Source organism: Mustela putorius, unplaced genomic scaffold, assembly GCF_011764305.1.
Source record: "Mustela putorius furo isolate JIRA1106 unplaced genomic scaffold, ASM1176430v1.1 tig00537303_pilon_pilon_pilon, whole genome shotgun sequence".
NCBI lineage: Eukaryota > Metazoa > Chordata > Mammalia > Carnivora > Mustelidae > Mustela > Mustela putorius.
The window spans coordinates 160,145-181,896 of record NW_025422441.1 but is presented as its reverse complement, the minus strand read 5'-3'; the positions used below and the strand labels follow the sequence as shown (position 1 = coordinate 181,896).

Genomic DNA, 21,752 nt, shown 5'->3' with positions numbered 1-21,752 from the left:
GGTGTTCCTGGAGGCGGCCTTTCTGTGGCTGCTACAGGGCTCCTTGCTGTCAGGGTCAGCACTTGTCTCCAGCATGAACCTTGCCCCCAACTCTTGCCTTTTTGGTCTCCACTTGACCACCCACTATAGCCTAAGTGGTGAAGAAAAGCAAGCGGGCATCGCTTCCCTGTGAAGGGAAGAGGGCTGGGCTCCGCTCCCTGGACTGTAAGATAGCATGCTGTTTCACCCTCCTGGACACTGGTCTGGGACCTTGTCCAAGAGGTGGCCATCAGGGAGGGGTTGCTCTAGTAGCCGGCACCCAAGGAAGCCCCCCTCCCGCCGTGGGCCGGGGTTCAGTGTGCTACAACCTGTCACCGGTAAGCCCGGTGTCCGTCTCCTGGGGGTGGCATGGCTTCTCTCCCCAGCTCCAAAGGAAAGGGCCTGGTTCTGTGTAGGCTGTAGGGCCTTCAGCCTCCCCCCAAAGCGAGGTCCTCCAAATCCCCAAGCTGCTCGCCCCCGCCTGGGTTCTGGAGTCTCGGGCTTCCGGTTCCAGACTGCGGCCGCGCGCCCGACTCGGCACCGCCGGTCGCTTCCTCCCGGAGGTTAGCTACTGAGAGTCGGTTTCCTAGAGCGGCCCGAGGGGGGGGGTCTCCGGCTAGGACGCGGGCTGAGGGCGTCACTTCCGGTCGGTAGCGGTCGGCGCGGCGGGCGGGGCTGGTGCGGGGCTGGTGCGGGGCTGGTGCGGGGCCGGGCGCGGCTCGCCTGCGGCGCGGAGGTGAGTGAGGGCCGGCGAGGGCTCCCGGGCGCGGGCCGCCGGCCCTTCCCCGTAACCACAGAGCGGCCCGGCCCCGCCCCGCGGTCGACAGTGTCTCCCGCCCCCGCGTCCCCGGCGGGCCCTGTCCCCACTGTCGGAGCCCGCTCGAAGTGCCCCGGTCCCCCCTCGGGGTTTCCCGAAGGGCCGCAAGCCCCGACCCGTGCGGTGCCAGCCCGGCGTCTGCTGTCCGCCGCTCTGGCCCGCGTTGTTCCTGGCCGGGCCCCCGCCCGAGGGTCCTCCTCCGCGGTCTCCTCCCCGGCCGTCCCGAGGGGCTGCTTCTGGGGCCCGCCTGGCCCGCCGACTCGAGGCCCCTTCCCTTCCCGGGCCCTCTCCGCCGCGCGGACGGTCACCAGCGCCCCGGATTCCGCGCAGCCCCCAGCGTGGGCCGGGCCTCGCCCTCGCTTCTGCGTGCGGGTGTCCTCCCCGCGCCGCCCGGTTGCCCCCGGCGGTCTCTGCCTGGAGCGCTCGGTGCCCGGCCCGGCCTGCGTCGGTCGTGCCCCCGCGCCGCGCCGCTTCCCTGCTTGCTCTCGCCTTTGGCAGCTCCCGAAGGGCCAGTCCCGCGGCGCCGGCCTCCACCCTTTTTCGCTTCTGATGCTCGGCGGCCAGACTCTGTTCCTCTTCCCGGGAGGCCTTGGGTCACGTCTGACACTGAAGACTTTTTAAATAAATGCGCCTGTTTCTGTGCCTTGAAGGTGCGTCAAACACACACGCGCGCGCGCACACCAACTTTTAAAAGAAAATTTGGGGGCGCCTGGGGGGCTCGTGGGTTAGGCACGGGTCATGATCCCAGGGTCCTGGGATCGAGTCCCAAGTCCGGCCGCCTGCGCGGTGGGGAGCCTGCTTCCCCCTCCACCGCCCTGTGGTCTCTCTGTGTCTCGCAAATAAATCTTTAAGAAAACCAAAACGGAATAAAAACGTGTGAAGTAATCTCTGTGGCCAGTGTCTGGCTGGATCACTAGGTCGCGGGACAGGATGTACCAGCTGAGCTAGCCAGCCTCCCCAGCCCCGTCTTTCTTTGTAATGTGGGTTCCATGCGAAAGTGGGCAGATGGAGACTCCTCTATTCTACTGACTGGACCAGCCAGGCACCACCCCCCCCCCCCTTTTTAAAGAAAACTGTTGAAGTGGAATTGTTCTTGGATGCAGGGTCCCCAGTCCCATTTGGTTCCCTAAACAACCCTCACTTTTTTAAGGTTTGATTTATTTATTCACTTGACAGAGAGAGACAGCCAGAGGGAACACAAGCAGGGGGGTGGGAGAGGGAGAAGCAGGCTCCCCCCTGAGCAGAGAGCCCAACCCAGGCCTCCATCCCAGGACCCTGAGATCACGACCTGAGCCAAAGGCAGAAGCTTAACCCACTGAGCCACCCAGGTGCCCTTTTCAGATTTTTTAAAAAAAATTTATTTATTAGAGGGGCACCTGGGTGGTTCATTCATGAATCGTCTGCCTTTGGCTGGGGTCATGATCCTGGGGTCCTGGGACTGAGCCCCGCCTCCTTCTCCCTCTACCACTCCCCCTGCTTGTGTTCCCTCTCTTGCTGTATCTCTGTCAGATAAATAAATTTTTTTTTTAAAGATTTTATTTATTTATTTGACAGAGAGAGATCACAAGTAGACAGAGAGGCAGGCAGAGAGAGAGAGGGAGGGAAGCAGGCTCCCTGCTGAGCAGAGAGCCCGATGTGGGGCTCGATCCCAGGACCCTGGGATCATGACCTGAGCCGAAGGCAGCGGCTTAACCCACTGAGCCACCCAGGCGCCCGGAGATAAATAAATCTTTAAAAAAAAATTAAAGATTTTTATTTGAGAGAGCACGAGCGGGGGTGGGGCAGAGGGAGAAGCAACCTCCCCTCTCTGAGCAGGGATCCCAGTGTGGGACTATATCCCAGGACCCCAGGATCATGACCTGAGCTGAAGGCAGACGTTTAACTGACTGAGCCACCCGGGCTCCCCCTTTCCAAATGTTTATTGGACTCTTTGATTTTTTAAAAAAATTTTTAAAGATTTTATTTACTTCTCAGGGAGCACAAGCAGGGGGAGTGGAAGGCAGAGTGAGAAGAAGCCTCCCCACTGAGCAAGGAGCCTGATACGGGGCCTCGATCCTAGGACCCTAGCATCATGACCTGAGCTGAAGGCAGAGGGTTAACTGACTGAGTCGTGCAGGTGTCCTTTGATTTCATTATCTATGATTTCCCAAGTTGTCATGTGTTCATTTTTTAAAATAAATGGTCTTTTTTTTGTACTTTAAAACATTTTGTAGGTCTTTTTTTATGTATTAGGTATGTTTGCAAATATCTTTGATTCTACAGCTTGTTTTTCTAATGTGCCTTGTACAGAAATTTTTGGAGCAAAACAAGTGTCCTTGATGTACTATATTTTGCATGTTATTTTCTTATAATAGCCATACATTTTGTTTTAAACATTTAGGTCTTAAGTGTTTTTAAAATATATTTTTGTGTGCCATAGAAGGCAGCAGTTGAATTTTACTTTCCTGTGGACAATCCGTTGTGTCGATACCATTTTGGTTAGCACGCCGTTATGTCTCTGCTATGTGCACCGATCTGTTCCTCATTTTCTTTACTATGCGTAAACCTCACTTTTATTACCGTAGTCTCACAGTAAGTCCTGGTTTGTGGTAGGACATGCGTCTGCCTAACTTTACTTCTCTTCTGGCCAGGCCTTAGTCAATCTTGGATCATTATTATGATATTGAGTCATTTTGGTCAGATTTCATGTTTATGTCCTGTTGCAATTTTGGTTGTACAGAATTAATAGATTTACTTGGAGAGAACTGACATTTTTATGACATTGAGTCCTGTCTGTGCCCACTCTCTATTGCTCCGTAGCTCTGTTAGACGTCCTTCAATAAAGTTCTACTGTTTTGCCCCCAGGGTCTTGGACTGCACTCTGACAACTGTTGCTGCTTGTGTGGTATGTAGAATTATGTCCCCTTTTTTGTTCTTAATAGTATTTCTTTTTCCATTTCTTTTCTGCCTCCCTCCATTGGACTTGCCAGATGTTTGTGTGTCTTATTAGCAGTGTTGAGATTATGTTTTGTTTCTTTAAATCAAGTATTCTTTATTTTCTTCCATCTTTTCTTGAATTGCTTTTATTAGTCTGTGTCTAATTTCTTTATTTTTTTTTAAGATTTTATTTATTTATTTGAGAAGGAGAATTGGAGAGAGAGAGAGCATGGGCGGGGGAGGGGAAGAGGGAGAAGTAGACGTCCCGCTCAGCGGGGAGCCCGATGGGGTACTTGATCCTGGGACTCTAGGATCATGACCTGAGCTAAAGGCAGTCGCTTAACCAGTGGAGCCACCCAGGCGTCCCTGTATCTAATTTCTTTTTTTTTTTTAAAGATTTTATTTATTTGAGAGAAAGCACATATGTGTGGGGAGAAGGGCAGAGGGAGAGGGAGAAGCAGACTCCCCAGGGAGCCCAATGTGGGGCTCAAACCCAGGACTCTGGGATCCTGACCTGACCGGAAGGCAGATGCTTACCTCCCTGAGCCCCCCAAGGCCCCTGAGGTGGTCCTTTTTAATCATATATTTCCAGCATAACAACAGGGGTCAGAGAATGTTTTGCCAAATGGTATCGATCTTTGGAATTGTTGCCTGGTGTGTGATGTTCTTACTAGTTTTGAGATCTATCTTGGAATCTCTCTGTTTTCACAACTATTCTGTACTTGTTCCACGTGTGTCTGAGGGGGGCGCGCTGGGGTCTGTCATTCCGGGGGGCTTTGCCGGTTGCTCTCTGCACCTCCCATTAGCATCGGCTTTCCGTGTTCCGAGTGTCTTGGTGGACACACACTTGTCTGCAGTGACAGCTTCTGGGTGGGTTTCCCTGTTACTAATATGTGTTACTCATTTTCTTTTAAGATTTTATTTATTTACTTGACAGAGAGAGATCACAAGCAGGCAGAGAGGCAGACAGAGAGAGGAGGTCCCCGCTGAGCAGAGAGCCCGATGGGGGGCTCGATCCCAGGACCCGAGATCATGACCTGAGCCGAAGGCAGAGGCTTGAACCCACTGAGCCACCCAGACACTTGTCTTATATTCAGCCTTTCTGTATTACTTTGTTTTAGGTTATGCAGGTACATTTTGTGTGTCTCTGTTAGAGAATCTTGTGCTTCTAGTGGGTGAGTTTAATTCTTTTATTTCTAACCATTATTCAGCCACTGAACTTGTTTCTACTTATGTATTTTTTACCATCTATACTTTGATTTTGTTCTGTACCTTCTGGTTTTTTTTTTTTTTTTAACTTCTTTTTGTCCTCAGCACTTAACAGGTTGACTTTATTCTTGCACATAAAGTGAATGAGTGTGCCATTTTCCTCCTGAATGCGACCGCGTGGTGTGTCGGAAAGGTTGAGGGACAGATGACCTGAGGAGTCATCCCTGCAGGTGTGCCTGTGGTAGGGGAGGGTCGGGCAGGGCAGCCCCAGGCAGGGAGCAGAGTCTGCCAGGTGACCAGCTGTACGTTGATGGGGATGAGTGTGGCCCTGAAGCTGCCCACAGGAGGGGCAGGCTGGGCCACCGTGTGTTCCTCTCTCTTCCTTCAGCACTGGTGTGACTCACACTGGGAAGCCCAGGGTTCCAGGTGATGGCGGCTTTGCACCTGTCTGCCCTGCCCCAGGTGAGCATCCAGTTTCCCTGAAATCTCCACAGAGGGCTTCCCTGCCTGCTCTGTCTTTGCAGACACTGTCAGGCATCTTGGTCTCGAGTATTGAGCAGAGGATGGGTGACCCTGGGACTCCGGTCACTCCCCTGGCCTGTACTGGGGGATCATGCCTGTAGTCACCCCTGTGCTGCTGTTCCTGGCATGCTTCTGCCGTTCCAGCCTAGGCCTACACCTGGGCCTGCAGCAGCCCCTGTCATTCCAGGCTGAGGTGACCTTTGAGGACGTGGCCGTGCTATTCTCCCGGGAGGAGTGGGGTCGTCTGGGCCCTGCTCAGAGGGGCCTCTATAGGGACGTGATGCTGGAGACCTACAGGAATCTGGTCTCCCTGGGTAAGTCCCCTCACTAGGCTACTGGTCAGGGAACAGCCCTGGGCACTGATGATTCAGCAGGGGCTGGGCTGGGGACTTCATCCTCTGGTCCTAGGCAGACCTGGTTTGTGCAGACGAGAGGCCAAGTGGGGCTGGGTCAGTGCTTCTCTCCTCTGAGCTCCCAGATAAGACTTGCCTCCCTGCCCCAGGCCCAAGATAGAGGGACTGCATATCTCCAGGTGGAGAGAGTCCCCGGGCTCTTGTTCCCGGTGCTTAGATCTCAGATCTCGTCTTCATGACCATCCCAGCCCTCCAAGAGCGTCCAGACTTCCGGTCACCCCACTTTGCCTGTGCTTCTCCTCCGCCCCGTGTAGATGAGACACACTCCGTACAGCCCTGCGTCCTCGGCACCAACTCTAGGCCCCGTTTTCTTCCCAGGAGCTGGACCTGCCGGTCCCAAGCCTGGGGTGATCACACAGTTGGAACGAGGGGATGAGCCGTGGGTCCTGGACGCACAGGGCGCCGAGGGGAAAGAGCGACTGAGAGTCAGTGTCTCAGGTGCGTGAGGGGGGCCGCTTCCCCAGCAGTGGCTGAACAAGCATTTGTTGGGATCCAGCGTACGTGCTGAGTGACTTAGGTATTTAGAACGAGGTGCATCAGGGCAGCGTGGCAACCCTGGGAATCGCGTGTGCTGAAGTCCAGGTCCCCTCTGTCAGCTTGGGTGCCTCAGTGTGGAGGTTCTTGAGTTGAGTCTTCTGGGAAGGTGAGAGGGGCCTTGCTGGTTAGGGGAGCCCTGTCCTTCAGAGCTCGTACCCTGTGAGGAGGGTCACATGGGACCCAGTGATGCAGACCGTTACTTCATTGTCCTTTTCTAAGTTATCCACTTGGCAATTAAAAACTGTTACAAGGAAGAAAGACCGTCTCTCGCGCACATGCCAGTGTGTTCTGTGGTGTGCCCGCTGTCCCCTCCCTGGTGCTGTCCGTTCCACACCGTAGACAAAGGTCCCTTCTTGACAGGAGTGCAGTGAACCCGTGGGTACTGCTGTCATCTCCTTTTTCACTCCGTGAGTGTCCGTGTTTATACACGAGTCTCCATTGCTCCTTTGGCTGCAAGTGCCAGTGGGAAGGGTGCTCTCTGGTGTCACTGCTGTGGACAACTCTGATCAGCTTTATTTTGCACGTCTTGATGATGTCCTAGGAAGCAACCACTGGCTAAAGAACTCTAATTTCTCTTTTGTAAATTTGTTTAATCAAATATCTATTCTTAGAGAACCAGGATAAATCCTGTTTATAACTCGGTGAATTGTTGTAAAAACCATCTTCCAAATCAAAATGCAGAACACTTCTATTTGCCTGGGAGCCCACTGGACCCCCCTCTGTCATTTCCCATTGCTCCTCACAGGGTCCTTCTCTCTGACATCGGGAGGCCACTCTGCCCCTTAGCTCTGTGTCTGGTCTCCTTCCGGGCATCTGAAGTTGTGAGGGCGCCCATGTGGTATGGAGTATGTTCTGTTTCATCGCTGTACAGTGTTCTATCATATGGATGTACCACCGTTTTTTTCCATTCTTGTTAGTATTTGGTTGTCCCCATTTTGGGATAGTTGTACACGTTCTCTTTCTCACAGAGAATGCACTTCTGGTGGTACATTTCCGCAGGTGGGGTTGATGTGTGGCTGTCTGGTCAGGAAGTAAGAAATGGAGGCTTGGGGGTATCAGGAAGCGTTCTCTATGGCATCTTGAGTGTAAGGGGCTGGTGATTAACTGGGTTGCCTCTCAGGCCTCTGACAAAAGCCCAAAGAATGGGTTCAGCCTGCTAGGGAGGGCTGAGGGTCTTGGTGTGTCCCTTGTCCGTGGTTGGCACAACGTTGGTCCTCTGCTGTTCTGAGGAAGCAGCTCGTTTTCCTTCCATGGACTCTGGGTGGATCAGCTGTTGTTAGTGGCGTCAGGCTCACTTCCTTGTCTGTCCCATGTCCTCCATGACTTTCAGGGCCCCTCTGGTCTCCTTGTGGTGCAAAGCTTCCATCTTCTGTCCTTTTCTGCTGAGGACCAGTGCCCTGCAGTCCCACTTAAGCAGAAGGCAAACAGACTTGGTCAGCTCTGGGTTCCAGTACTTGGACCGCTGCAAGATTGCAGCCTTGGGCAGAGTCTGTAAGCCTCTGAGCTACAGGCTGTCGTCTCTGCCAGGTGTTGGGACTTTGGAGGTGACGGAATTGGTACTGTACAGGTAGTCTGCAGCATCTTCGTTTTTTCCCTTCTCAAGTCCGAACAGGTGGTCCTAAGATGTTTTGTTCATTGTTCCAGGTCATGGGACCAGGACTGAATACAAAGAGTTGTCTTCAGGGGAGATGCTTGGTGGGGAAGAGTTGGATCAACTCCAGAAGGCTGTTCTCCAAGGACCTGATCCTGGAGAGACCCAGGCATGTGTCTGGGAGCCAGAGGAGAGCCTGGACAAGCTTGTAGAGCAGAGAGGCCTGAGGCCAGTCACACTGGCCAATGAGGAGAACATCCAGGAGTCTGGGGGAAGCCTCAGGTTTTGGTCAAGCCCTATCTCTGATCAGAGACCTCACAAATGCGATATATGTGAACAAAGTTTTGAACAGAGATCATACCTCAATAACCATAAACGTGTACACAGGTCAAAAAAGACAAATATAGTCCATGATTCTGGGGAATTCTTCAGTGCAAATTTAGTTGTTAGAGACGATCAGAAAATTCCTCTTGGGAAAAAATTGCATTATTGTGGTTACTGTGGGAAAGCCTTCAGGTACAGTGCTAACCTTGTCAAACACCAGCGGCTTCATAGTGAAGAGAAGCCCTACAAGTGTGACGAGTGTGGGAAAGCTTTCAGTCAGAGCTGCGAGTTCATCAATCACCGAAGGATGCACTCTGGGGAGATCCCCTACCGTTGCGGTGAGTGTGGGAAGACATTCAACCAGAGGCCCAACCTCATGAAACATCAGAGGATTCACACCGGGGAAAAGCCCTATAAGTGTGGTGATTGTGGGAAGCACTTCAGTGCCTATTCTTCCCTTATTTATCACCAGAGAATCCACACTGGAGAGAAACCCTATAAGTGTAACGACTGTGGGAAAGCCTTCAGTGACGGCTCGATCCTTATCCGACACCGTCGGACCCACACTGGGGAGAAGCCATTCGAATGTAAAGAATGCGGCAAAGGTTTTACTCAAAGTTCCAACCTCATCCAGCATCAGAGAACTCACACTGGGGAGAAACCCTACAAGTGCAGCGAATGCGAGAAAGCCTTCATCCAGAAGACCAAACTTGTCGAGCATCAGAGAAGCCACACCGGCGAGAAGCCCTACGAATGCAGTGACTGTGGCAAAGTGTTCAGCCAGAGCACACACCTTATCCAGCACCAGAGGATCCACACAGGAGAGAAGCCGTACAAGTGCAGTGAGTGTGGGAAGGCCTTCCACAACAGTTCCAGACTCATCCACCACCAAAGGTCGCACCACGGAGAGAAGCCGTACAAGTGCAGCGATTGCAAGAAGGCCTTTAGCCAGGGCGCGTACCTCGTCCAGCACCGGAGGATCCACACGGGCGAGAAGCCCTACAAGTGCAGCAAGTGTGGGAAGGCCTTCCGGCACAGTTCCAACATGTGCCAGCACCAGAGGATCCACCTCCGCGAGGACTTCGCGCGCTGACCGCGGAGGACGGCCCGAGTTCCGCGAGCGCCGCCTCCGCACACCCCGCCCCTTTATTTATTGTCCGCGCAGTGTTGTTACAGACCAGGGACGTTTCTAATTAAAAACAAACAAACAGTTTTCTTAAACCAAAAGCAGTGCATGTTCATTTTGGAGAATTGAGAGAGGTAAGGAAAACCTAGTCTCCCCCACGCAGGGAGAGGCTCTGCCCCTGGTGATCGGGCACAGGCCTCCTCCACACATTGTTGAGCGCACACAGGCTCTCCCCTTCGCTGCTTCCTCAATCCTGGAGAACTCGCACTGGGAAGAATTCTACACATTCACATATTTTTACCTATTATAAGTTTAAAAGATGAACAGTCATACTTTTCTGTGTCTTTATAATACAGTTGATAATTGCCATTTTTATTGTAAAATATAGACAACATAAAATTTACTGTTTAACCATTTTTAGGTATGCAGTTCAGCGGCATGAAATAGATTCTCAGTGTTGTGTGACCCTCACCACTGTCTTACTTGCGGCGGGGAGTCTGTGCGGTTACCCAGGAGCTCGCCTTGTTCCTTTTTCTCACAGCCGCTGACCATCTCTCCTCTATTTTCTGTCTGAATTTGCCTGTTTCTCTTAAGTGGAATAATACATTGTCTCCCCTTTATAGCTTCTGTAACTTTGCATAATGTCCTTGAGGTTCATCCATTTTGTAGCCTGTATCAGAATATCGTTCTTTTTTATGGCCGAAAAAAAATGACCTTCTTTGTAGACACCATGTTTTTTTGTTTTGTTTTGTCATTTTTGTTTATCCACTCATCTGTTGATGGACACGTGGGTGTTTCTGCCTTTTGGCTGTTGTACTTACTGCTGCTGTGAGCGGGTGTACAGGTATCTTTTTGGATCCTTTTTGGGGTCCAGGGAGAGAGTGCATGAGCAGTGCTTGGGGAGCTGGGGCAGAGGAAGGAGGAGAGAGAATCTTAAGCAGGCTCCACATCCAGCGCAGAGCCTGATGTGGGGCTCAGTCTCATGACCCCAAGATCATGATCTGAGCTGAATTCAAGAGTTGCTTAACCAGCTGAGCCAGCTAGGCACCCCTTGGATCCTTTCAGTACTTCTGGGTCTAATTCTGGGAGTGAAATTGCTGGGTCAGGGTAACTCTACATTTAACTTTTTGAGGAATGGGCAGACTTTTCCACAGTAGCTCTACAATTTTACATTCCCACCAGTGATGAATAGAGGGTTCTAATTTCTCTACATTCTTACCAAGACTTGTTATTTTCCATTTTTAAAAAAATATCTATTCTAATGCGTGTGAAGTGGTATATCATGGTGGTTTTGGTTTGCATTTTCCCTGATAGATAATGATGTTGAGCATCTTTTCAGGCATTTATAGACATGTATATATCTTCTTTGGAGAAATGTCTGTCCAGTTCCTTTGCCGATTTTTGAATTGGGTTCTTTTTTTTTTTTTAAGTGTTGAGGTGTAGAAGTTCTTTGTATGTTTTGCATAGTAATCCCTTATCAGATATATGATTTTTGGATATTTACTCTCATTCTGTGAATTCTGTCTACTCTCTTGTTTATGTCCTTTGATGCACAAAAATTTTTCATTTTTATGAAGTTGAGTTTATTTTTTCTTTTGTTGCCTGTGCTTTGGGCATCATAACCAAGAAATCGTTGCTAAATCTAAGGTTAGGAAGATTTGTCCCTATGTTTTTTCCTGAGTTTTATAGCTTTAGGTCTTAGGTTTTGGTCGTTGATCTATTTTAAGCTAATTTTTGTGTATTGTTATGAGGGTCCAACTTCTTTTGCAACCAATTTTCCCTACAACATTTTTTGAAAAGACTGTTTTCTCCATTGAATAGTATAGGCACGCCTTGGAGATTCTGTGTGTTCAGTTCCAGATCACTGTAGTAAAGCAGATATCTCAGTAAAGCAAGTCATTAATTTCTGGATTCTCTGTTCATAAAGAAGTTATATTTATAATACAGTGTATTAAGTGTTCAGTAGCATTATGTCTAAGAAAACTGTACAAACCTTAATGTAAACACTTCATTTTTTTGAAGATTTTATTTATTTGAGAGAGAGAAAGTGCATAAGCAGGGGGAGGGGTGGAGGGAGAAGCAGGGTCCCCGCTGAGCAGGGAGCCTGAAGTGGGGCTTGATCCCTGGGATCATGACCTGAGCCAAAGGCAGCTGATTAATCAACTGAGCCACCCTCGCGCCCCCTAAACATTTTATTTCTAAAAAATGCTACCCATCGTCTAAGCTTTCAACAAGTCATAATCACTAATCACTATAGCAACTATAATAATGAAAAAGTTTGAAATATTGAGAGAATTACCAAAATGTGGCAGACACAAAGTGAGTATGTACTGTTGGAAAAATAGTGCCAATAGACTTTCTCAACATAGGGTCACCACACGTCTTCAGTTTGTAAGAGACAGCGTAAAGCAAAGCACAATAAAAGGAGGTATGCCTGTATCGGCCCAGGCTGCCAAAAAATACAGACTGGGTGACTTAAAAAACAAATATATCAGAACAAATCTGTCTCTCATAGTTCTGGAAACCAAGTCCAAGATCAAGGGTTAGGCTGATTCAGCCTTAGTGAGGGTTCTCTTCTTAGCAGATATACAGTTGCCTTCTCACTGTGTCCTCACATGGTAGAGAAGATCTCAGACATCTTTTCCTTGCACAAGGTCACCAGCCCTATCAGATGAGCCCTGCCTCTAGGATCTCACTGAACCTTTATCACCTGTTAACAGTCCCTGTCTCCAAATACAGGCACACTGGGTTAGACTTTCAACATAATGAATGGTGGGGTGTGTGTGGGTGGGGAACAGTTCATAAATGGTCTTTGCACCTTTTTCTAAAATCACTTGACCATATACATATAGAGGTTTCTTTCTGGGTTCTGTTCTGTTCATCTACATGCCTGTTCTTACGCCAGTGCCATGCTGTCGTTTACTGTAGTTTTATAGGAAGTGTAGGAATCAGGGAGGGAGTCCTTCAACTTTGTTCTTTTTCAAGATTATTTTGGCTATTTGGGTTCCCTGTCTGGGATTCCATATGAATTTTAGGATGGTATTTTTCTATTTCTGCAAAATCACAGCTTTTATTAGAGATTGCATTGGATCTGTAGATCAGTTAGGGTGGTGGTGTCATATTAATCCTGTCAAGTCTTCCGGAAGAATGGGATGTATTTTCATTTGTTTACATGTTCTTTTTGTTTGTTTGTTTTTTAGTAGTGATCATTTCTGGTTTTCAGTGTACTAGTTCTTTGCCTCTTTGATTAAATTTATTCCTAAGTATTGTATTTATTGTAATGCTATTGAGAATGGAATTGTTTTCTTAATCTCTTTTTTTGGATTATTTTTAATTTTAATTTTTAAAAAGATTTTATTTATTTTAAAGATTTTATTTATTTGACAGAAATGGCAAGATAGGGAACACAAGCAGGGGGAGCAGGAAAGGGAGAAGCAGGCTCCCTGCTCAGCAATCAGTGGGGGGCTCAATCCCAGGATGCTGGGATCATGACCCAAGCCAAAGGTGGATGTTTAACCCATTGAGCTACCCAATGCCCCTGGATTGTTCATTATCAATGTGTAGAAACGCAACTAACTTTTATGTCTCGATTTTGTATATTGCTAGTTTGCTGAATTAGTTTGTTTCTAAGATTTTGTTTTTTGTTTTTTGTTTGGTGTGTGCAGTCTTCAGGGTCTTCTAGTAGAGTATCATGTCATCTGTGAACAGAGATAGTTTACTTCTTTTCCAACTTGGGTGCCTTGTACTTATTTTCTTTGCCTAATTGCTCTGGCTAGAATTTCAAGTACTTTGTTGGATAGACATACCAAAAATGAGCATCCTTTACTTTTTCCTGATCTTAAAGCCTTCAGTCTTTACCATTATCTATTACATTAGGTTTTTCTATATAATTTTCATTATGCTGAGGAAATTTCCCTTTATTTCTGGTTTACTGAGTGCTTTTATCAAGAAACTGAAGTTGTCTCGTTTTTAAAGATTTTATTTATTTATCTGACAGAAAGCACAAGCGGGGGATCAACAGGCAAAGGGAGAGGGGGACGCAAGCTTCCCGACAAGCAGGGAGCCCAACATGGGGTTTGATCCCGGCACCCTGGGATCACGACCTGAGCCAAAGGCAGATGCTTAACTGACTGAGCCACCCAGATGCCCCTTAATGTATGCTTTTAAAGATGTAGGTTTCCTTTTTTGCACTGCTTTCACAACATCCTGTGAGCTTTGGTGTGTTGTTCTTGTTTCCATTTGGCATTAGGTATTTTCTACATTCCCTTTAATTTCTTCTTTGGCCCATTTATTGTTTAAGACCTTGGTTTAATTTTCCAGTTTTTCTTCTGTAATTGATTTCTAGTTTTATTCTATGTGATTGGAAAAGATAATTTATGATTTTAATCTTTTAAAATATATTATAAGGGCACCTGGGTGGCTCAGTTGGTTAAGTGTCTCTGCCTTTTTTTTTTTTTTTTAAAGATTTTATTTATTTGAGAGTGAGAGAGTATGAGTGGAGAGTGGCAGAGGGAGAGGCAGGCTCCCCACGGAGCAGGGAGTCTGATACGGAGCTCGATCCCAGGACCCTGGGATCATGACTTGAGCTGAAGGCAGATGCTTAACACTGAGCTACTCAGGTGCCACAAGTCTCTGACTCTTGATTTTGGCTCAGGTCATGAGATTAAGCCCCACACTGGGCTCCAACCTGGGCATGGAGCCTGCTTGAGATTCTCTCCCTCACCCTCCCTCTCTGGCCTTTCCCTCCTGCTTGCTCTCTCTAAAAAATAAAATAGAATAAAATAAAATACATTATTACTTGCTTTTAGACTATAAAGTATGATCTGGAAAATGCTCCATGTGCATTTGAGAAGAGTGTGTGTTCTGATGTCGGGCGGAATGTTCTATACATGCCCGTTAGGCCTAATTGGTTTTATTTTATTTTTTTAAAAGATTTTATTTATTTATTTGACAGACAGAGATCACAAGTAGGCAGAGAGGCAGGCAGAGAGAGAGGAGGAAGCAGGCTCCCCGCTGAGCGGAGAGCCTGATGCAGGGCTCGATCCCAGAACCCTGGGATCATAACCTGAGCTGAAGGCAGAGGCTTTAACCCACTGAGCCACCCAGGCGCCCCGGCCTAATTGGTTTTAATGTCCTTCAGGTTCTCTTTCCTTGTTGATTTCCTGTCTGGCTCTATCTATTATTTCAAGCAGAGTATTGAAGCCTCCTATCCTTACCGTAGAACTTTTTCTTCCCCTTTCAAATCTATCATCTTTGCTTTATTTTGGGACTCTATTGTTAGGTGTGTATGTGTTTATATTTTCTTGCTATATTGAAGCTTTATCAATCTATAATTTCCTTCTTTCTCTCTAACCTTGTTTTGTTTCAGCTTGTCTCTTGTGTCTGATAATATTAGAGCCACTTCAACTCTCTTTTCGTGACTATGCATGAAATACATTTTTCATCCTTTAGTCTCTTTGTTCCTTATATCTAAGGTGAGTCTCATAGACTGCATGGAGTTGGACCCTGATTATTTAAACTGCAACCTGCCAGTCTCTACTTTTAATAGGATAATTTAATCCGTTTATATTTTATATGATTATTGATGAAAGATTTACTTCTGTCATCTGTCTTATGTATATCCTTTTATTTTGTTCCTCAATTTCTCTGTTACTGCCTATTTTTTGTAACTGTGTGTGTGTGTGTGTTTTGTAGTATACCATTCTAATTCCTTTCTTTCCTTTTCTGTACATCTGTATATTTTTAGTTATTTTCCTTGTGGTTACTGTGGGGATCATATTAACATCTTAAGCTTATAACAACCTAATTTGAACAATACAGATGTAATTTTAATAGTATAAATATCCTGCTATTGTCACAGAGCACAACTTTATCTGTTTTATGTCCGCTAACACAGACGTATGATTATTGTTTTATGCATTTGAATATTAAATCATGTAGGGAGAATTACAAACCCTAACAAAAGTAAAGTAATACTACCTATTTAGTTACTTTTATTAGTGTTCTTTATTTTTTCCTATGGCTTTGAATCACTTTCATGACGTCCTTTCATTTCAGCCCCGGGGACTCCCTTCAGCATTTTTTGTAGAGCAGGTCTGCTGACAATGGACTCTGTCAGCTTTTCTTTATATGAAAAGGTCTTAATTTCACTTTCATTCTTGAAAGGTAGTTTTGCTGGATATTGAATTCTTGGTTGAAAATGTTTTTCCTTTCAAACTTATCAATGCGCCATCCTGCTACCTCGTGGCTTCCATGGTTTGTGAAAAGAGATCGTCGGCTAGTCCCGCTGAGGCCCCTTTGTGCATGTGGGATTGTTTCTCTGCTGCTGCTTTCATTTTTATTGTCATTGGGTTTTGATAGTTTGACTACAATCTCAGTGTGAATCTCTCTTTGTTCATCCTGTTGGAGTTTCGTGAGTTTCCTGGACGGGCCTATTCACGCCCTTTCAGATTTCAGAAGTCCTAGCCATTATTTCTTCAAATACCTTTTTTGCTCCTTTCCTTCTTGGAATTGTATGATACATATGTTGGTACTTTTTATGGTGTTCCATAGGTTTATTGGATCTGTTCATTTTTCTTCATTACTTTTTTTCCTGCTCCTCATACGGGATAATTTCACTTGTCCTATCTCCAAGTTCATTAATCCTTTCTTCTGCTTGTTCAAATCTTTGAGCTGCTATAGTGAGTGTTTTTCATTTTAGTTATTGTACTTCCAGCTCCAGAATTTCTGTTTGGTTCCCTTTTTTATAAGTTTTGTCTCTTTATTAATATTCTCATTTTGTTTATATGTCATTTTCTTGATTTCCTTTAGTTTTTTGTCCATGGCTTTTTTTTTGGTCATTCAACATATTTAAGGCCATTGGTGTAACAACTTTGACTAATAAATCCCATGTCTGGACTTCCCAAGAATGGTTTCTTTTCCCTTTTTCCTTCCTTCCTTTCAGTTTTATTCATTTATTTGGTAGACAGAGCACAGGCAGGGGGAGCAGCAGGCAGAGGAAGAGGGAGAAGCAGATTCTTTGCTCAGCAGGGCGCCTGATGCTGGGCTTGATCCTAGGACCCTGGACTCATGACGTGAGCCAGAGTCAGATTCTTAGGCAGTTGAGCCACCTGGGCACACAGGAATGGTCTCCATCAAGTTATTTTTACCCTGCTAATGGGCCATACTTTCCAATTTTTTTGTATATTTTGTAATATTTTTTTGTTGAGAACTAGATGTTTTGAGTGTTATGTGTGGTGATTCTGGATTATTTTTTTTTTAAGATTTTTATTTATTTATTTGATAGACAGAGATCACAAGTAGGCAGAGAGGCAGGGGGAAGCAGGCTCCCCGCTGAGCAGAGAGCCTGATGTGGGGCTCGATCCCGGGACCCTGAGATCATGACCCATCAGTAGTTAAAATGATGGCAGATGAACCTGTGCTAGCATCACAGTGAACAAAAGTGGCAATGAACTGTCAAAGCATGCAAGCCTGATACATGGAGGACAAGACCTGTATGCGACCGGGCCGCAGCAATGCCAGGGATTGTAGGCTGCTGTCCACACCACGGGGTAGGGGATGGGCATGTAGGTGCGGTGCTAGACATGGAAGTTTGCTGAACTTTACTACCTTCTTCATCAAACTCACTCCTGGAAGCTGCAAGTAAGTATTTGACTAGCTACAGTTCCCAAGTAGTTCCCTCAGACAGCTCCTCCCGGCCAAGTAGCTGTTTAGCTGGAGGGATGGGTTCCTGCATGACCTCACTCCATGACAACTGCCTTGTGATGCAACACAGTTCTGTCTAAGCCTATACAATGGACATACGTTACAGTGACGAAATTTCAGGTTTTATTCTTTTTATTTATTTATTTATTTTTAAAAAGATTTCATTTATTTATTTGACAGATCACAAGTAGGCAGAGAGGCAGGCACAGAGAGAGAGAGGAGGAAACAGGCTCCCTGCTGAGCAGAGAGCCCGATGTGGGACTTGAACCCAGGACCCCGAGATATGACCTGAGCTGAAGGCAGAGGGTTTAACCCACTTAGTCACACAGGTGCCCTGGTCTTATTCTTTTTAAACGATGTCTTTAGAATACATTCTTAGGACCAGGAGAATTTTTTTTTTTTTAAGATTTTATTTATTTATCGGGTCGCCTGGGTGGCTCAGTGGGTTAAGCCTCTGCCTTCAGCTCAGGTCATGATCTCAAGGTCCTGGGATCGAGCCCCGCATCGGGCTCTCTGCTCAGCAGGGAGCCTGCTTCCTCCTCTCTCTGCCTGCCTCTCTGCCTACTTGTGATCTCTGTCTGTCAAATAAATAAATAAAATCTTTAAAAAAAAAAAGATTTTATTTATTTATTTGACAGAGATCATAAGTAGGCAGCGAGGCAGACAGAGAGAGTGAGAGGGAAGCAGGCTCCCTGCTGAGCAGAGAGCCCAATGTGGGGCTCGATCCCAGGACCCTGAGATCTTGACCTGAGCCCAAGGCAGCGGCTTAACCCACTGAGCCACCCAGGCGCCCCCCAGGAGAATTTTTTAAAAATTTTTTTTTTTTTTTAAGATTATTTATTTATTTATTTGTCAGTGATGGAGAGAGAGCGAGCAAGCACAGGCAGACAGAGAGGCAGGCAGAGGCAGAGGGAGAAGCAGGCTCCCTGCCAAGCAAGGAGCCCGATGTGGGACTCGATCCCAGGACGCTGGGATCATGACCTGAGCCGAAGGCAGCTGCTTAACCAACTGAGCCACCCAGGCGTCCCCCCCAGGAGAATTTTTTAAAAAAGGTTTTATTCATTTGAAAGAGAGCATAAGCAGAGGAGAGGGAGAAGCAGTCTTCCCACTGAGCAGGGACTTCAACATGGGGCTCCATCCCAGGGCCTGGGATCATGACCTGAGCTGAAGGCAGACGCTTAACCAACTGAGCCACTCAGGTCCCCCAGGAACAGGGAAAAGTTTTTAAAGGACATTGATGTAAATGCTTTCCAGAGTGGCTGTACCCAATAGATGATGTCACCAGCAGTGAATCATTGGAAACATTCACCTTCCATGTCAGGATGCAAAGTTGAGTGGAGCACAGTCTGAGTCCCGCACAACCTCCCTGTACTGAGCCTTGTAATTTCCACCTCTGCTTGCTAATTAAATGGGCATGACTCTGGCTGGTATTGCATTCGACTGGTTACTCGGGAAACTTGCATTTCTCTGTGTTGGTTTTAATGGGAGCCATCTTTCACATGCTCAGCCTTATCACTCGCTGCTAATGGCCCTGATACTTTCTCTTTGGGTTGTTTGTTAGGGACTTCTGCTCTGGGGATCCCTTCCTCCTACTGGCATGGGTGTCCCTACAGCCAGTGGCACTCCCAAGGGATTGTGCCCTTGAAAAGAGCCCTAAAGCCCCAGGTGAGAGGCTAGGGAACAGGGAGGTGTGGTGGGCAGTGCAGTCTGAAGAAGCGTATGTAATGGAAATACCTGGGGGAAATACGCTGGTGGTTTTCATGGCGCAAAACTAGAGAACATGGTTTTACAAGTTTTCTTGGCTGTTTGGTTTTGGCTGAAGAGGGCTGGCACCATCCATTGGTGACGCACTTGACAAGTGTCAAGCCCATCTGAGGATTGGGGTTCTCAACTGGATGGTCCGGTGTCCGGTGGGTTAACTCCTTGCGGCTGTCCTCTTGCCGCCTCGGCTGAGCTGTCAGCCTGCGGTGACAGCCTTTGGGAGCCCGGTCATCTCAGCCCACAGGAGACTGTTAAGAATCGTTAATAGTTGTGGGCAGTAATAACCCGTCAGGAGATGAACTACTGGTGTCAGAGGATCAGACAGCTGAGGCCTGTTAGGGCAGCCTTGAGTCAGCACCTCTGGGTAAAACTTGACAGAGCTTACCCCAAACGTCATGGTAAGGCCAGGTCAGGTCGTGCTCACAGTGTGTGGTACCCGTGCCCACATCTTTGTGGCTGCACAGTACACACCCCTGAAGCAGAGGGACCCAGGCAGAGCATCCGATCTGAGCCAGAGCGTCCCAGAGCTGGAGCTTTCCATAAGGGCTGTCCCACTCCTGTTTTTAGGGGCTGGGCCAGTCTTCACATGCCCCCTGGCGTTGGTGTCCTCTAGGCTGTCCTAGAGTCCCTGCTGGAGGAGCTGTGTGGGCTTTCATGCTGAGGAGGGAGTGGGTGCTTGCTCAGGGCCAACTCTGCCTCGCCTAGCCTGTTGCCTGCATGGCTTGTGTGACCGTGGGCTGAGCTTCTTCAAGATCCCTTGGGGCTGGGGAACGTTTCTCTCTCCTTGTGGTGAGTGAGCGGCTCCCCCGGCCTGTTGTTCTCCGTATGGCCCCCGCCTCCTATGACAGCTGCACCTGTTCAGTCGTGCTAACTTCCAGCACACAGACCACACGGAACTGGATGCTGGGCTGGTCTTCCTGTAGGTTTCACTTCATTTTCCCAGCCGCTCTGTAATGTCAATGGTGATATTCTCCTCTGCAGATCAGAAGCTGAGGCTGAGGAAGGTGACTGGACCGAGCTCACGGAGCACTTGGAGGTGGGCCTGGGTGGGATCTGACACCCTCTTCACCACTTGTGCAAAAAGGATTACCCTGACTCCAGGGGAGGGATGGCCTTTGTCCCAGGCTTCTGGGCAGCTGGACTGTCCTGCTGAGAGTCTTTGTTTACTCAGCTAGAGCCAGGAGCTCTGCAGGATCAGCAGGGCAGGGGCTTTTTGGCCGTGTGGGATCTACTGAACCCGTGGAGAGGCTGGAGACTGGGTCAGTTATGAGGGTGGCCCTCTGTGTCCGTGTCGCCAAACCCCAAGAAGAACTCTGAGGCTTCCCTTGTTGGCAGTACTCTGTGCACACTGTCACACGTCAGAGGCAGGGCAGCAGTGCCGTCCGTGACTTTACAGAGGGACTCCGTTTTTTACTTTTCCTGGATTCTGCCACCATGCAATCCCTTGTCTGATTTCCACTGTGGTATTCCCTGTAATACACTGTAACCAGGTGTATATCAGGTTTCAAGGCAAGTTCGAGGAGTCCTAGCAGCAAATTATTGAACTTGGGAATCCCCAAATTCGAGACTGGTGCCAGAGGGGAGGGCAGCCTTGGGGCTCCTATCCCTCACCTGCCTTCACAGCTCAGGGACTTTGAGGCATGAAACCATGTGTTCCCCAAACTCACCCAGGTGGGGCAGCAGTACTCACACCCCCATCCGGGGATTTTCTGCAGCCCTAGAGCAAGCCCGGCTCCTGCAAAGGACCCTCATGGGCCTGTCCTCTGGGAGTGCTCATGCCTCCCTCAGGGCGGTCTGTGGTCTGCATGGCACCTCAGTCTGGGTCCTGCTGCGCAGGTGTCTTTCTCCAGAGAAGCGATGGCTCCGCCCATGTCCCGGACTCCACGCAGCTGGGCTGGACTGTACTACCAGCGACACACGAAAGCACCTTCGTAGCTCTGTGTTGCTGGGTCACCTTTATTAATGGATCAGGAGGTGGAATGTTTTTGTTTGAAACGGGCACACTTCAGCCCTTTCCAGGCTCTCCTCATTGTACTTCCCTTTATTGGGAACGGCCAGCGCACGTCCTCTGGCCACTGCTTCGTCGTCGATCCTTACGGCAGCCCCTGATCTCCCTTCACCCACGAGCAGGTGCTCTAGTCAGTCCTTTTTTATTGGACAACGTCAGATCATACATAGTACATGGAAATAAAACTCTGGGTGTTTTCTAACTTACAGAAAATTTGAGAACTAAGTGTCAAACTCTTGGTAGCAGTAAGGAAAAATAAGAGAAGGATTGAAATGCGTAAGATGTAAAGACTTGCAAATAAAAATTAAAAGGTCCAAAATAAGCATGGAATGCTGCTGACCAGTGAGAGGTGGGCAGTAACGGCTAGCGGGCTATTAACAGGTGAAGGGAGGGGCACCTGGTGGCTCAGTGGTTAAAGCCTCTACCTTCGGCTCGGGTCGTGATCCCAGAATCCTGGGATCGAGTCCAGCATCGGGCTCTCTGCTCGGCGGGGAGCCTGCTTCCCCCCACTCCCCCTCTGCCTGCTTGTGATCTCTGTCTGTCAAATAAATAAATAAAATCTTTAAAACAAAACAAAACAACAAAAAAAAGGGTGAAGAGATCCCAGAGGTCATTTTAGTGCCTGATACCACTTCCAAACATGCAGACTGCCCGTATGTTCCAGCAGTTTCTGTGCTACGTCCTGATCCTTGGAGGGGTGAGTGACAAAAATGCATGGCCCAGGGATCCTCCCCAGGGAGAAGGGCACTGAGGCTCATCTCCCAGCCCCACGGACACCTGAGCCTGTGCACTCGCCAGCTAAGGGG

At 48.1% G+C, this 21,752-nt stretch overlaps 1 protein-coding gene across 7 annotated transcripts; it reads left to right on the top strand.

Moving 5' to 3' along the window:
* Positions 1-1,349: 1,349 nt before the first annotated feature.
* Positions 1,350-10,204, top strand: ZNF34 (zinc finger protein 34). 7 transcript variants are annotated; one of them, XM_045074252.1, is made up of 8 exons: positions 1,350-1,485; positions 3,680-3,719; positions 4,873-4,926; positions 5,066-5,190; positions 5,349-5,422; positions 5,670-5,796; positions 6,214-6,333; positions 8,077-9,574. In XM_045074252.1, exons 5-8 carry the CDS (start codon positions 5,390-5,392, stop codon positions 9,438-9,440), a joined length of 1,644 nt encoding a protein of 547 aa, XP_044930187.1. In that variant the 5' UTR covers positions 1,350-1,485; positions 3,680-3,719; positions 4,873-4,926; positions 5,066-5,190; positions 5,349-5,389; the 3' UTR covers positions 9,441-9,574. The 7 variants fall into 7 exon arrangements, with proteins under 7 accessions (XP_044930187.1, XP_044930188.1, XP_044930191.1 ...); XM_045074253.1 differs by lacking the exon at positions 4,873-4,926; XM_045074256.1 differs by lacking the exons at positions 4,873-4,926; positions 5,066-5,190.
* The last annotated feature ends 11,548 nt before the right edge of the window (positions 10,205-21,752 follow it).